The sequence below is a fragment of the Mya arenaria genome, chromosome 13 (genome assembly GCF_026914265.1).
Source record: "Mya arenaria isolate MELC-2E11 chromosome 13, ASM2691426v1".
In the NCBI taxonomy this organism is placed as follows: Eukaryota; Metazoa; Mollusca; class Bivalvia; order Myida; family Myidae; genus Mya; species Mya arenaria.
In genome coordinates this window covers 33,634,944-33,649,483 of record NC_069134.1, presented here as the reverse complement: position 1 = coordinate 33,649,483, position 14,540 = coordinate 33,634,944, and the positions used below count along the sequence as shown (strand labels likewise).

The window sequence follows — 14,540 nt, the reverse complement described above, 5'->3', positions numbered from 1 at the left end:
TCCAACTCACACCCAAGAGGTAGTGGGTTTGATCCCCACCAGGGTGAGTGTGGTCTTGTGGTACAGGTGTCCAACTCACACCCAAGAGGTAGTGGGTTTGATCCCCACCAAGGTGAGTGTGGTCTTGTGGTACAGGTGTCCAACTCACACCCAAGAGGTAGTGGGTTTGATCCCCACCATGGTCTGTGTGGTCTTGTGGTACAGGTGTCTGCCTCTCACCAAAGTGTTTATGAGAGGTGGTAGTTTCCAGACCCACAATGAGCAGTCGTTCAAATTAGACTTTCGGATAAACAAGTCCTTATTTATGAACTTTATTAAAATAAGTGCTTGGCATCAAAGCTTTTTAACAAGCCCTGAATTACATCTATAAAATCCAGAATTTTTTGGAAAACATTTTATCAGTGAAGGGTTTGCAGTAGGGATGCAAACGAATATTCGAATATTCGAATATTCGATCAAACGTTTAGTATTCGAATGTCAAAATCGGTATTCGAATATTCGATGTTTTGTTCTTGAATAAATATAATAATAATTATTTTGCCAACACCTCGGTTGTAGTGTTTTAGATTCGTTTGTCTTGTTTTTACAACGATTGGCCCATAATGCCAGACGTGTGAATGTGATGACAATACACTAAACACGCGTCATGTGTCATTAAGGGACATATCGTCGGGTCCTGGCGATAAAAAGGCCCCGTAATTTTACAATAATTGGCTGAAAGACAAGTGAGACAAAAAAATATTTTCGGTAGATTGCCTCTACCAATTAAGAAGTTCTGAAATAAACTAGTTCCCAAGTTGGTTTGGTTGTTCCATTTTTTTGTAGTGGTCAATCCCAGAACGAGGCTGCTCGTCCTACGGAAAGACCCTCCATTGGCACATAACAACAATTGACCAGAAATCCATCCAAGTTCCCGTTGTTTACAAATATAAAGGCAGAGGATTATAAATTAAAAGTTTTTGTTTCTATCTTTGATCATAAAGTACTATTTTTTGTCTTTCTAAAATGAGGAATTTCAGAGGCTCATTTGGTGAAATTCAGTGTCCGCCGCGCGTAGTGGTTACGACACAGTAGAGCTTAAATGCACCGGCAATTACTTTAGCGAATATTGTAAAAGTTTACTACAACTTTTAAAAGATGTATTTTGGTAATCGAATATTCGAATATTCGTTCGAAAGAATTACCGAATATTCGAATATCAATTTTGCCATTCGTTTGCATCCCTAGTTTGCAGGCTTAGGCTAAATTTGACTACTTTAGACCCTCTCGAAATGGTCACAAAAAAAGATTTTTTACCAAGGAAATGTTATTATGCGAGATTTGTGTGAGCTTTTCTTATGGTATGCTCTGTAGAGCTTTAATAAATAAGTATAAACATCATATAAATTTAATTTAATCATTTGTTAATATTTAAGCTGTAGTTATCAAACTCTTGATTTTGAGAGCAGCTTTGTTAGTTGTTTATGTGAAGTGATAAGCACACTTGATTCTCACCGAGATATCCCCGGTTAGATTCCCGGCCTGGCCGCAGTTGAGTTTGACTGGTGGTCACCAAACCAGACAAGTTACATTTTCAGGGTACGTCAGTTTCCCCCACAGCATAAGACCATGCTCTCGTGTAACATGGTACCAACGTATAGAGAGGCTGTGTAGCTCGGTACATATGTGTTGCTACACATACGTATCAAAGTTAGAGTTGAGTTGTTGGTGTAATATATTTTTGACCTTTTGATACTCCTCGTATAATTCCATTTTCTCAATCTTGTGTGCATACCGAATTACACTTGTACAAATACTAAAATGTACAAATATCTGGATAATGTAAGGCCCAAAAGTAGTCCACAAGTACCCAATGATTTGCAACGTCACTAATGACTATGTACCGGGGTATATATAAAATCTTATTTTATTTCATATATTGGCATGTAATCCATGTATGATGTTATAGACATTTCAATGTTGATTTTTGTTTCTTTGCAGTTTTATAAAATGGAACTTCACGAAATTCCTAGTCGATAAGAATGGAATTCCAGTCAAAAGATATGCACCTAACACTGAACCCTTTGTAAGTATTTCTTAAATCTACCTTGCGTTTGTACAATTTTTTTTTGGTGAATGTGGTGTCATTCAAAGGAAATGGAACTACTTTTTGCAGATAAACTTAACGAATAGTACTTGTCAATTAGTTATACTTAGCAGGGATGACAATTTTCCTCTTTTTAGCTGATTTCCTCATTTTTGGTCACAAAAAATTAAAATTGAAATTGTTGCATTTAATCTGATCTATACCAAAAACGATTTTTCGTATAAAGTGTACTGGTGTCCTCTTTTTACAAATTTAAAATTGGCATCCCTGACCTAGGCACATTCACATTGCATTTTTATCACTGATGACGAGGTCACGCCCCACCGCCCAAACAAGAACTGTCCCATGGAGTATTTCAAGCGGGTTTAAAGTTGCCTTTGAATTATCAGCCAAACTTGGCATTCACAGTTTTGCCTCTTGTTGGCTGTCTTATCATTTTAGTGGTACACATAAATACCTTAAATTTCATTTTCAGCACAGTCTGGTTGTTCAAATTTAGTGATTTTGTCACTTGAGACTTTAACATCCATTACTAGCAGTCTTTTGATGTTTCTCAAACATAATTTGTTAAAAGGCAATTATGAATTTGGGGTGGAGTAATGTGTCAGTGTTTAAAAAGCTAGAAAATCATATTCCTTTTGCAAGCAGTGGTATTAGATATTTTTTTACATCAATAAGCTTGGTTACCTTACATAGACCCCAACCTTGCTACCATTTTCTTGTTGTAATGTTTTAGGCATAGTTATTATCATTATTTTAATTCTATTTTTCAGTCCTGTGAGAAAGACTTTGAGAAGTATTGGTAGCTAAACCCCAAGAGTTCTTGCAATCCAGATTTGTTCCCGCTTCATGAAGGATATATTTATTTTTTTGTCGTGAAAGAACGGAATAAAAATGTCCTTAAAAGTCTTGGTCTTGCAGTGACAATAGATTCTGGATTTATATTTTAAAAGAGACATTAAAAAAGGTATTTACCAAATTGGGGAAAGATTTATGGAACCATATTCTGTGAATTCAAACATCAATTGATGACACATATATTATTGTGATGTTTTATTATTGTGAAATTTGTTTATTTTGAAAAAAAAACTTGTCAGCTAAGAGTTTACCCGAAGTATTGGTTAGTGTTTATCAATTTAAACGTGGTCAGGTCAGGCACAGGTGGTTGACTACTTTAAATTGATATGTTTAAACAAACATTAAACAGCTTAGTGTTCAAAATTGGGTTTTGTCCGCTGGCCAAGACTCTATGTAAAATAGCTGATATACCTGGTCAAAATCAATAGAAGTTACCTGCTACTTGCCAAAATAAATTTATGGCATATTTGAAAAATACCGCAAGCTCATTGGACAAAATGTACTTTCGAACATCAAGTATTATTTACACTTTGATATCAAGTAAATGCGAAAATTTGATAACATATTTCTGAAATGTTTCATTTTGTAGTATAAGTGATGATAAAAAGTGGAAAGTGACTATAAAAATGATTTTATGAGCAAATGACTGACAGTCAGTCCGAAGACATGAACATGTAGTAAAATCTGCATGATACACAAACCAGTTTGTAAGTTTGCATTATGTTGAAAGAGAAACATTGATAGGTTGTTTTAACAGTATTTATTTTTTGATAGCATTGGTATATAATATAGAAGACACAAGAAGGCATGAGAAGTTTTTATGTACACAAATGTATACTTTTAGATCTATTTTTTAATTATAGCTGTTTTTGTTGTTGGTTGCGTTCTGTTTTATCAATAATTTCAGGGCAAAGCAATTTTACATGTAGAGTCATTTCACATGTACTTAAATACACCTGATATATATATTTGTTTCATATCAAAAGTTCAAAATTCATTATTGTAATTTTCATGTGTTGTTTTTATCCTGAATTTGAGCAGTACCAAATACGCTTAAAAATACCTCTGTGAATACCTCTAAGTCCTCCGACTTATAAAGAGTTATATGATTTCGAGTTTACCCTAGACTGGTTCAGAAAGGAGAGGCTGACAGTAGACTTAATGACGGAAAATTTTATAAACCAGTCAACTGGATATTTTTTCCTGACTCTTCATTGGCGTGCGGAAACTGTCTAGCTGTCTGCCTTGAATTTTAGATCAAGTCATGTGTAAACAGAATGTCTATATAAATTTGCTGGGTATTGTTTTTGTATATTATGTTGTTGATTGATTCTCCTGTTGTGGTATGTTTAGTTTTACATTATGTTCATATTGATGTTGTTGCAACTACATTCCCTACAGTCCTCTGGTTTTGAACTATCATTTGATTGTTAACATTGTTATTTTGTATTTCCTCTAAGTGTCGGTCAATAAAGCAGTTGATAATTATGGCCTTGGTTTTCTTATTTGTGAATTGTCAGTTTGGGTGTTATTGTTTAAAATTAGTGTTTGCATTCCACACTAGAGACCTAAATATGCCTTCATCGTGAGTTCAATCACTGGAAAGATACTAGTTTCAGTAACTCATGAATTGTGGCCCTTAAGTTATCAGAATTTGACAAAATCGCTAACATGAACAGTTCTTTTGTATTCTTTACCAATCTTGGTAATCACACACTTAGACATTTTAAAAAAACAACAACAGCAATATGAGATTGGACACTCCTGTTTTACAGCCATTGAATTGCCGAAATTTGTCCAAAACTGCCAAGCATATTATCAACCAGCCAGAATGATGTAATCACTCCCTTGTAAATAAACAAATAAATGGGGTTACATCTTCTGAGACATATTACAAGGCGATGGATGAAATTGATTTTATTTAGCAAAAAGGTGGAGACAGGTTTGTACAGGGGTGAGGGAGAGAACTGGTGTTTAAATGGGATTAGGGAGTGTCAGCTCTGCAATTCCCAAAGTTGATAGTTCAAAAGCAGTAGTCCTCAAAATAATCCTTGAAAGGGTCTGGGGAGATACCTGAAATTTAAAAGTGGGATGGAGATGTCTGTCATTCATGAGTTTGGAAGAAGCCATTGTTTGAAAGGGGTGTGGGATGCATACATGCTATATCTCCTGGCGGGGGGAAAAATCCCCCGGAATTTCGATCCATCCCCTGGTCTCCCAGCGGGAGATAAAAATCCCCTGGAATCTAAAAAACCCGCAGTCAATTATTTTTTTTTTTTAGATTTTACATCGGGCAATAATGACAAAGTGAAACCACAGTATGTGAGTTAAACTGAATGTAAAGAAATATCTCTGCAAAGGTAAAATGCCTGTTTAAAAAAGGTTTGATAAATGCCAAAAGGAAACCTTAACAACAAGTGATCAATTAATTTGAAGTAATGATCAAAGGCAAAGAAATATTATTTACAGTATATTACAGTATGAAATGACAGTGTATCATAAGATTATGATAAATCATGACATAAAATAATTCTGTTAATGAAAAAGTTATAGGTTTTCATAGCAAAATATATGTGAATAAATTTTTTCGTACTTGCGTCTAAAAATTCTTTTAAATTTCGCCAACATTAACCTGCTAAAAAAATCCCCCTGAATACTACCAAAATCTCCCTGAATGGTCTCCAGAAAATATGGCATGTATGGGAGTGGAAGTCAAATGTTTGAACAAATGTGACGGAAGTTTCTATATTATTATTTTATCTTATTGTGTCGTCTATATCAATGAAAAATGGGAAGAGGTTTGAAGACATGGCCTTTAAAATTTGAAGCTAGATATGATTTAAGACTTAAAATTGTCAAATAATTGTTCGCACAGGTGTTGTCACATTGCCTGGATAGTATTTTTTTTCTTTTTTTTGGTCAAGATGGTGAATATATGTCCAAAAAAAAATATTCCACTAATTTTTCATCAAAAAGTTATTCACCATCTTGACCAAAAAATAAAAAAATAAAAAAAAATATATATCCAGGCACTGTGATTGTTCCCATGAATCTCTTTTTTCTGTTAGTGTTTGTTTTTATGAAAATAAAAAAAAACACACTTATTTTGAACGCAACTGTCGAGCTATTGTTTATATAATATGTGAGAGGGCTCTTGCTTAAAGAGATCCAACGAATCAATAGGATTGAACCCGAGCAATGGTGACAGGGGAGATCACTGCGTTAATTGTTTTTTTGCGTCTCCTTGTCCCGCAAATTACTCTATTTAATTACGAGGACCTGATAATAAACATTTCCAATATGGCGGCGCCCATGAAAATAATTTTGACAGAAACGTTGTGTTCAAGAAAATTGGCACTCGCCAGCGTGCTTTGCAGAAACATTTCCGCATCAACCTCAAACCAAAAGAAGGTAATATGTTAATGTCCCCCCAATGGACTGTCATCTTTGCTTATAAAATGCAATAGTGTACGCACATTTTGAATGTAGTAACCACAGTGACTTTGGAACTTAAAAATAAAAGGTTATTGACAATATTTTTATAATGTGCTGTAACCATGATGGAAGTCATGTTTGGTGATGTTCATTACTATTGATGTGAATGGAATGACCATCTTATGTATGGAAGGGATTATTCGCCAGTTAATTCATGCTGCTTTATGACATTTCTCATTTTAAATTGCAATTGCATTCGTCTAAATGGCAGGTGCCTTCGTGCAATTGTTTCGTGCCTTTTCCTTTTTGTTATTGACAAAAACATTTGTCTATGTGTACAACTTTAAGATGCCTTCACTTTATTGCTTAGTGTTAACGTCTTAACGACAAATGACATGTGTCAAGTTCTTACATTTAAATAACTAAATAATTAAATTGTGTACAAAACTACAACTTAATTATAAATACTAAATAACTAATAGTATTTATATACTGTAATAAGACCATTGAAAGCTAAATTAATATTCATCAATAGCAGTATGCATTTGTCAATAAGCATATAGACAATATACGAATGCATCTAGACGAACGCAACTTAACGAATGGAATTAGAAGGGAACCAGTACATATTGGTATCCTGCGTCAGCAACATTAAAGTCTGAACCTAAAGAAATAATACTGCTTGATGCTATTTTCTGCTGATTATTTTTTTCCTGGATTATTTTATTCGGTACTGAGTTAGACACATATCCAAATTCTAATCTGCGTTTCGGCCTGAATTTAAAATGTGTTTCATTCACTCAAATTTTCAATTTCTTTCCCTTCACTGGCTTCAGGACAGCCAAAGCATGTATACTAGAAATCTGTTATCAGCATCACTATTGAATCCGGACGGGGATGGGGGTAGGGTGGGAGGTTGCCCCCCCCCCCACCTATAAATCGGCCAAGTTAAACTTTTATTTCTATATCGGAGACAAAATGTAATAAAACGGCCAAAAATGCACCATTTCAGACTAGAAAAAAAATTGCTAAAATTATCTTGGGACGTACCCCCAAACACCACTGCCAACACCTTAAACCAAAGGTGGGGAGCTGCAATCCAACTGCAATTAGGAAAGTCACACTTTTAATTTTCACCGGGCTTATGTGTTAGGCAAAATCCTCGGGGGCGGATCCAGGATCTGCATGACTTTAGAGGGGGCATAACTTATGGGCGCAACTTTTTTGACTTGCGCCCCTCCATCAGAACCATTTTTTTATAGGAGGGGGGGGGGCAACCTCCAACCCCCCCCCCCCCCCCCCCCCACCTGGGATTCAGTGATGCTGATAACAGATTTCTAGTATACATGCTTTGGCTGTCCTGAAGCCAGTGAATGCAAGGAAATTGAAATTTTGAGTAAATGAAACACATGCATAGATTTCTATAGATGACAGCAAGGCGTACATATTTTCTTGCGATTGATAGCACTATGCTCATACTTGGATTTTGTTTGATGGCCTCAGAAATTTCAAAACATGCATGTTTTTCATTGAAAATTGGTCAAAATATCACCGCTCGCAGACAACACATTTCAATTTCAGGCCGAAATGCAGATTAGAATTTGGATATGTGTCTAACTCAGTACCGAATAAAAACATCCTGGAAAAAATAATCAGCAGAAAATAGCATTTAGCAGTATTACATTTTTAGATCCAGATAATGTCAGACATTACCTCTTTTAGATATAATTTTGACAGCTCCTGCACGAAAACTTTTGACTGCTACCATGGCATGAGTCGCGAGAGTGCTCTCCCGTGGATAAGAAGGGTACCAGCATTTGGTTTCCATTCCCATTTAATATTGCTGTCGCAGGATACCAATATTTACTGGTTCCCTTCTAATTCCATTCGTTTAGTTGCATTCGTCTAAATGCATTCCTCTATATGCTTATTGGTAAATGCATACTGCTATGTTTGATTGATGTTTAATTAAGTTAGCTTTTAATGGTCTTATTACATTATATGAATATTATTAGTGATACAATTAGAAGTTTAATTGTACTCTTGTATTTTAATTAGTACGCAATAGTCAATTAAAAGTAAAAACTTGACATCTGTCATTTATCGTTTAGACGTAGACACTAAAGCAATAACATGAAGGAAACTAAAAGTTGTACACATAGACACATGCGGTAGTCCATTACAAACACGCACGAAGCAATTGCATGAATGCACTTACAATTTAAACGAATGCACTAGCAATTTAAAAAGAGAAATGTCATAATGCAGCATGCATTCACTGGCGGATAATCCCTTACATACTTATGTGCCTATGTCCATTTTTTATTGAACTAAAATACAATCTTGTAAACATATATATGCATAGTTTTTTTGTTATTTAACTCCAAATCATCCTTACCTGTTGAAAAGTGTTGATACCTGATGAGATATTTCGCCCACTGGAATGGAAGAGTTGTTGTATTCTTAAAGAAACTAACTGTATCACATTGTTTTACTTTGGGTCCAAACCCTTTATAATGAAATGCAATATGCTGGTATAACGTTATTGTCTTCAGCAAAGGCCCAAATCAAATCAAATCAAATTTTATTTTCAGTCGGTATGACATAACAGAGAAAACATTAGCTATGAATAGCTATTGACCGACTACATATATATATTATTACAAGCATATATCTATATAAAATATTTAAGTATTAAAGAGATTGTATCTAATTTGGAAATTAGCACATGATTAAGACAAAATACAGATATCACATACTAATACATATGTACATATAAAATATTAAAATATGTAAGCAATTGTACCTAACTAAAAGTGAATTAGCACATGATTAAGACAAAAAATACAGATATCACATACAGTATACACATTTAAAAACTGGGATGCTGGCGCTAATCTTGACCGTAGTCTAAAAAGATCTTAAGATGAAAATTTATAAAAAACTGAGAGGAAAAAAAATAGCACAAGTGTGAATTCAATGTCTGCCAACCATTCCTGTTAGTCATAATATGTACAGTTTGATGCATTTATCAATGTCTCTTCCTGTGCTGGTAAATATAAAAGTCAGATGAACTTGATAAACAATTTAATGCATCTGATTATTGGTTCCATCTCCAAGGACAGCAATAAATGTTCCAATTAACATTCATGTTTAAATTTATGATGCAGCCATTTTCTGACAAGTACCAGGGTGATGGCTTGGCTTAAAACCTGATTATATGTCCAAGCACACTTCCAAAACTGGGGTGCTTGACCCAGCCCAGCCGATTGAAAGCTGTAAATTGCCAAATGATGTGGAACTCTCACCCCTTGACAAATAACCTGGAATTTTTAAGCAGTAAAAATTAAAAGGCACATGCCTGCAATCCCCTTGAAGAGCATGGATGCACAAAAGCATGCTCGTGAAAAACCTATTAAAAGATATGAAACATATCTAAGGCAGTTCATCTTACCCAATGATTATGATAAAAATCATAGTAAAAATCACTGTTCTCTAACTGAAGTAACTTTATTATTTAGAAAACAACCCATTTGGAGTGCCATCCACCTGAAGATGTGGCAAGGGACTGGATCGGGCCTCCAGACAAGGTTTCAAACATCCGTCAGCTGAAGCTGCACAAAGCAGAGAATGAGACCATGGCACAGAGGGAGTATAGGGAGCAGCAGGAGGTCACACGGCACTGGCACCACCAGTTCTGGGAGAAGCATAATAAAGACTTTTTTGCTGTAAGCTAACGTATACTTGCACTTGAAATGATTTATTATAAAACCTAAGAATTTGCACTGAAAAATGCATATGTAACCTATTGGTTATGGAGTTTTAAAAGTTGTGAGTTTGGTTTGTGGTCAACAGGCCGGACAAGTGGGTTTCCTCCGGGTACTCCAGTTTTGCCCACAAAACACGACCACACTCCCGCTTTATATCGTGGCAATGAGAGAGATTGATATAATGTTGTTATAACTTGTTTCATAATCATTGTAAATACTAAAATAAATGAGTTTAAACTCTCTTTAAAAAAAATCTACTTTACATCGGCATAGCTACATAAATTCGAATTTTTTTTTTACAAAATTTGAATACCCGGTACATCAAAAATATTATTCCTTTCTTGTAGCATGAATTAACCCTTTGCATGCTGGGTAAATTGTCGTCTGCTCAAAAATGTCGTCTGGTTTATTCTAAATTTCTTTCAATTTACTTAAAACTTTGGGGATATATTGACTGAGTGGCAAACAGCTTGGAACCTGACCAGACGCCGAGTTACTCGGTGTCTGGTCTGGTTCCAAGCTGTTTGCAAAGCCTTTAAAATTGCCATCAGCAGCCTAAGGGTTAATGAAACATTAAAGGTACATGACTGCTTGCACATTCTTTCACATTGCATGGTAAAGTAAATATAAAATCAAGTTCACTTAATTTCAATACAAGCCAATTTCCATTGGTGAAACAAATAGTTGAATGACAAGAGTTCAGCTATTTAATCACATTTTATCCATCTCAATTCCTTTCAATGGTTCTCACACTGTACCATTGAACAAATGTCTAATTGGCTTACCTATTGGTGTCAGTGTAGGCAGCGTCTTTCTTGGATACACCCGTGAAGCCTTTGAGATTATTATCAGATATTCTGATGAAACTTGGTTCCCAGTGACACATGTTTTGCAAGGCCAATAACTCTGACTTTACTTTAATTGTCAGGTTATGACCCTTTACCATCTTGGCGAAAAAAACAAACAATGAATAAGCATTGGGCTGAATGGATTGGTTTTGTACAATAATAGTTTGTAATGCTTGACTGTGTGTTTTGATATTTTCCATCCACCATGAGCAGCAGAAGGAGGTGTTCACTCAACAGCGGCTGGCTGAGAAGGCCGAGAAGGGACATGACGAGAAGATAACTCCAGAGGAGTTGTCCGAGTTCTATAAGAAATTCCTGGATGAAAACTACAAGGCGCACATACAGTATAACAAGTAAGACGGATTAACTTTTATATTTGGATTTATAAGAACTCTCTGTATGATAACTTCATGGCACTTGTGCAGTATTGCTGTTACAAAAAGGGGGGATATTTTTTTAGTGACTTGCATAGCATGGCAGTAGCATTTAAATTTATGGAGACAGAAGGGTGCCTATTCTGGTCTCCATGAGGGCAGACGGGTGATAGTAAAAAAGGACAGGCATAACATTTTAGCTTAAACTATATCTTAGTAGTTCTTAGTGGCTCTCAGTAAGTTTTAGCATAACCTTAAATAGATGTTGTGACCTCTATTTGTTAAGACTATGTTTAACTACCTAATTATACTGACTAATGTTATGATGTTTTCTTCTTCAGGGAATGGTACAAGAAGAATATGTCTTTGCTGTGGTCAGCTTTCAAGGTAGCTGTTACAAATTTAAATCCAAGAAGAAAGCAAGAAAAGACTAGCCAGAATAATACTTGATGGACAATACAATTGCTTTCAACTCGTTTGTTATAAAATGAATAAAGCTCAGTGTATTGTGAGTCTTGGTGTCTTTGGCATTATCATCCTCATAGTGCAAAAATGGTAATGTTCGCTATAACTTATAATCCATTAAGACATTGAAGTGAAACTTGGTACACGTGTTGCCAGAGACAATATTGGCATGTATAGCAACTCTGGCTTAAGAACTTATTGAGTTATAGCCCTTTTTATACGCCCGAAGGGGATGTATTATGTTATGGCCTCCATCGTTTGTCCGTCTGTCTGTCCGTCCGTTAGCAATTCCGTGTCCGGGCCATAACTTGGTAACTAATAAAGCGATTTTCAAATAACTTAATACAAATCATCACTACATTAAAAGGATGTGTCGCGCGCAATTTCCAGGTCCATACCTCAAAGACTAGAATCACCATGGGGGGGGGGGGTGCGTTAGCAAATCCGTGTCCGGGCCACAACTTGGTCACTAATAAAGTCATTTTCAAATAACTAAATACAAAGCATCATTACATTAAAAGGATGTGTCGCGCGCAATTTCCAGGTCCATACCTCAAACACTAGAATCACCATGGGGGGGGGGGACGTTAGCAATTCCATGTCCAGGCCATAACTGGGTTACTACTAAAGCAATTTTCAAATAACTTTATACAAATCAGCTCTACATTAAAAGGATTTGTCAAGCATGCTTTCCAGGTCCGTACCTCAAAGGCTAATTTCACTGGGGGGCGTTAGAAGTTTAAGCCTTTGTTGTAAACACTTCACACCTAGTAAGCAGTATACTAGCATAACCTAAATGTTTATTAAAGACCTCAAGCCGAATCTTCTTCGGGCGTATAATGCTCCGTTTCCCGGTGCTCTTGTTTTGACTGAACAAACACCTTTGTTTTTGCGCAATGGTGCATTTTTAGCTCGACTATTCGAAGAATAAGGAGAGCTATACTACTCCCCCAAGCTTCGGCGTCAGCGTCACCCCTTGGTTAAGGTTTTGCATGCAAGCACACATAGGTTAATATCTCAGCAACTACTTGAGGTATTGCATTAAGACTTTATACAATAGTACTCAACCATCCAACCTACTTAATAAACCAAGTTAGATAACTTCAGTTAGCATTTAATGCAAATAATAGGCCTTTATTATTTGACTTAGAAATTCTGGTTAAGGTTTTGCGAGCAAGCACACATAGGTTAATATCTCAGCAACTGCTTGAGGTATTGCATTGAGACTTGATACAATGGTACTCAACCATCCAACCTACTTAATTAACCAAGTTAGATAACTCTAGTTTGCATTGAATGCAAATAATTGCCCTTTGTTATTTGACTTAGAAATTCTGGTTAATGTTTTGCGTGCAAGCACATTGGTTAATATCTCAGCTACTTCTTGAAGTATTGCATTGAGACTCGATACAATGGTAATCAACCATCCAACCTACTTAATTAACCAAGTAAGATAACTCTAATTTGTATTTAATGCAAATAATTGCCCTTTATTATTCGACTTAGAAATTCTGGTTAAGGTTTTGCGTGTAGGCACACATAGGTTAATATCTCAGCAACTGCTTGAGGGATTGCATTGAGACTTTATACAATGGTACTCAACCATCCAACCTACTAAAATAATCAAGTAAGATTACTCTAGTTTGCATTTAATGCAAAATAATTGCCCTTTATTATTCGACTTAGAAATTCTGGTTAAGGTTTTGCCTGTTAAACCACATTTAAGTTAATATCTCAGCAACTACTGGATGTATTGCATTGAGACTTTATAAAATGGTACTCAACTATCCAATCTACTTAAATAACAAAGTAAGATAACTCTAGTTTGCATTAAATTCAAATAATGGCCCCTTTTTTATTTGACATAGAAATTCTTGTTAAGGTTTTGCATGTAACCACTTTTATGTCAATACCTCAGCGAATACATCATGTATTGCATTGAAACTTTACCACAGGCTCCCAACCATTTAACCTTCTTATTTAATCAAGTTAAATAACTCTATCTTTCATATCATATAATTTTTGCCCCTTTATTATGCGACTTAGAAATTCTGGTTAAGGTCTGGCATGTTAACACACATAGGGTATTATCTCAGCATGTAACCACATTTATGTTAATATCTCAGCACATCATGTATTGCATTGGAATCTAATCTAACAGTGATCCATGCATGTTTCGCCAAAACTTTTCAATCCTTAACACTGAAAAGCGGCGGAATAGTCAAGCGCGCTGTCTCTGTGACAGCTCTTGTTATGAATTACATTGTTTTAATTAATACCGTTATACTTGGGTTTAATATTGTTTGATCAAAGCCTATATTCACTAACTTCCTGTGGCCAATTTCAGGTTGAAATAAGGAATATTGATAAACAATAAGCTACTTAAGTCTGTTTAGTTTAAACTTATTTATTTTACAACGATTGTGAAGCAAGTTATTACAACAATTTATAAATCACTCCCTTTGGCAAGATGTTACACGTGAGTGTGTTCTTGTGTTGTGGGGGATCCCGGCTTACTCAAAGGAAACCCACTTGTCTGGCTTCGTTGGACCACAAACCAAATTCACATGTGCCCAGGCCAGGAATTGAAGTCTGTTTAGCTTAAGACGTTTAGAGAAATCAGGGCCTGAGTCTTAGATTTTGTCTGCTATACAAAGCACTGGAGTTATTTTATATCATTTCAATTGGTTAACAAAAGATTGGG

General features: G+C 35.6%; 2 protein-coding genes across 2 annotated transcripts in view; both read left to right on the top strand.

The window, feature by feature from the left end:
• LOC128213946 (glutathione peroxidase-like) overlaps positions 1-4,434 on the top strand; it is a 33,972-nt gene extending 29,538 nt beyond the window's left edge. The window contains exons 5-6 of the mRNA XM_052920066.1: positions 1,981-2,065; positions 2,860-4,434. Of these exons, the coding sequence (XP_052776026.1) occupies positions 1,981-2,065; positions 2,860-2,892 (118 nt within the window). The 3' untranslated portion in view covers positions 2,893-4,434. The remainder of the gene's footprint in view (positions 1-1,980; positions 2,066-2,859) is intronic.
• A 1,788-nt stretch (positions 4,435-6,222) lies between these two features.
• LOC128214872 (COA8 family protein CBG23705, mitochondrial-like) lies at positions 6,223-11,883 on the top strand. Its single transcript, XM_052921574.1, has 4 exons — positions 6,223-6,355; positions 9,901-10,107; positions 11,211-11,350; positions 11,713-11,883. The coding sequence occupies exons 1-4, from the start codon at positions 6,245-6,247 to the stop codon at positions 11,819-11,821; spliced, it is 567 nt and encodes a 188-aa protein (XP_052777534.1). The 5' UTR covers positions 6,223-6,244; the 3' UTR covers positions 11,822-11,883.
• The last annotated feature ends 2,657 nt before the right edge of the window (positions 11,884-14,540 follow it).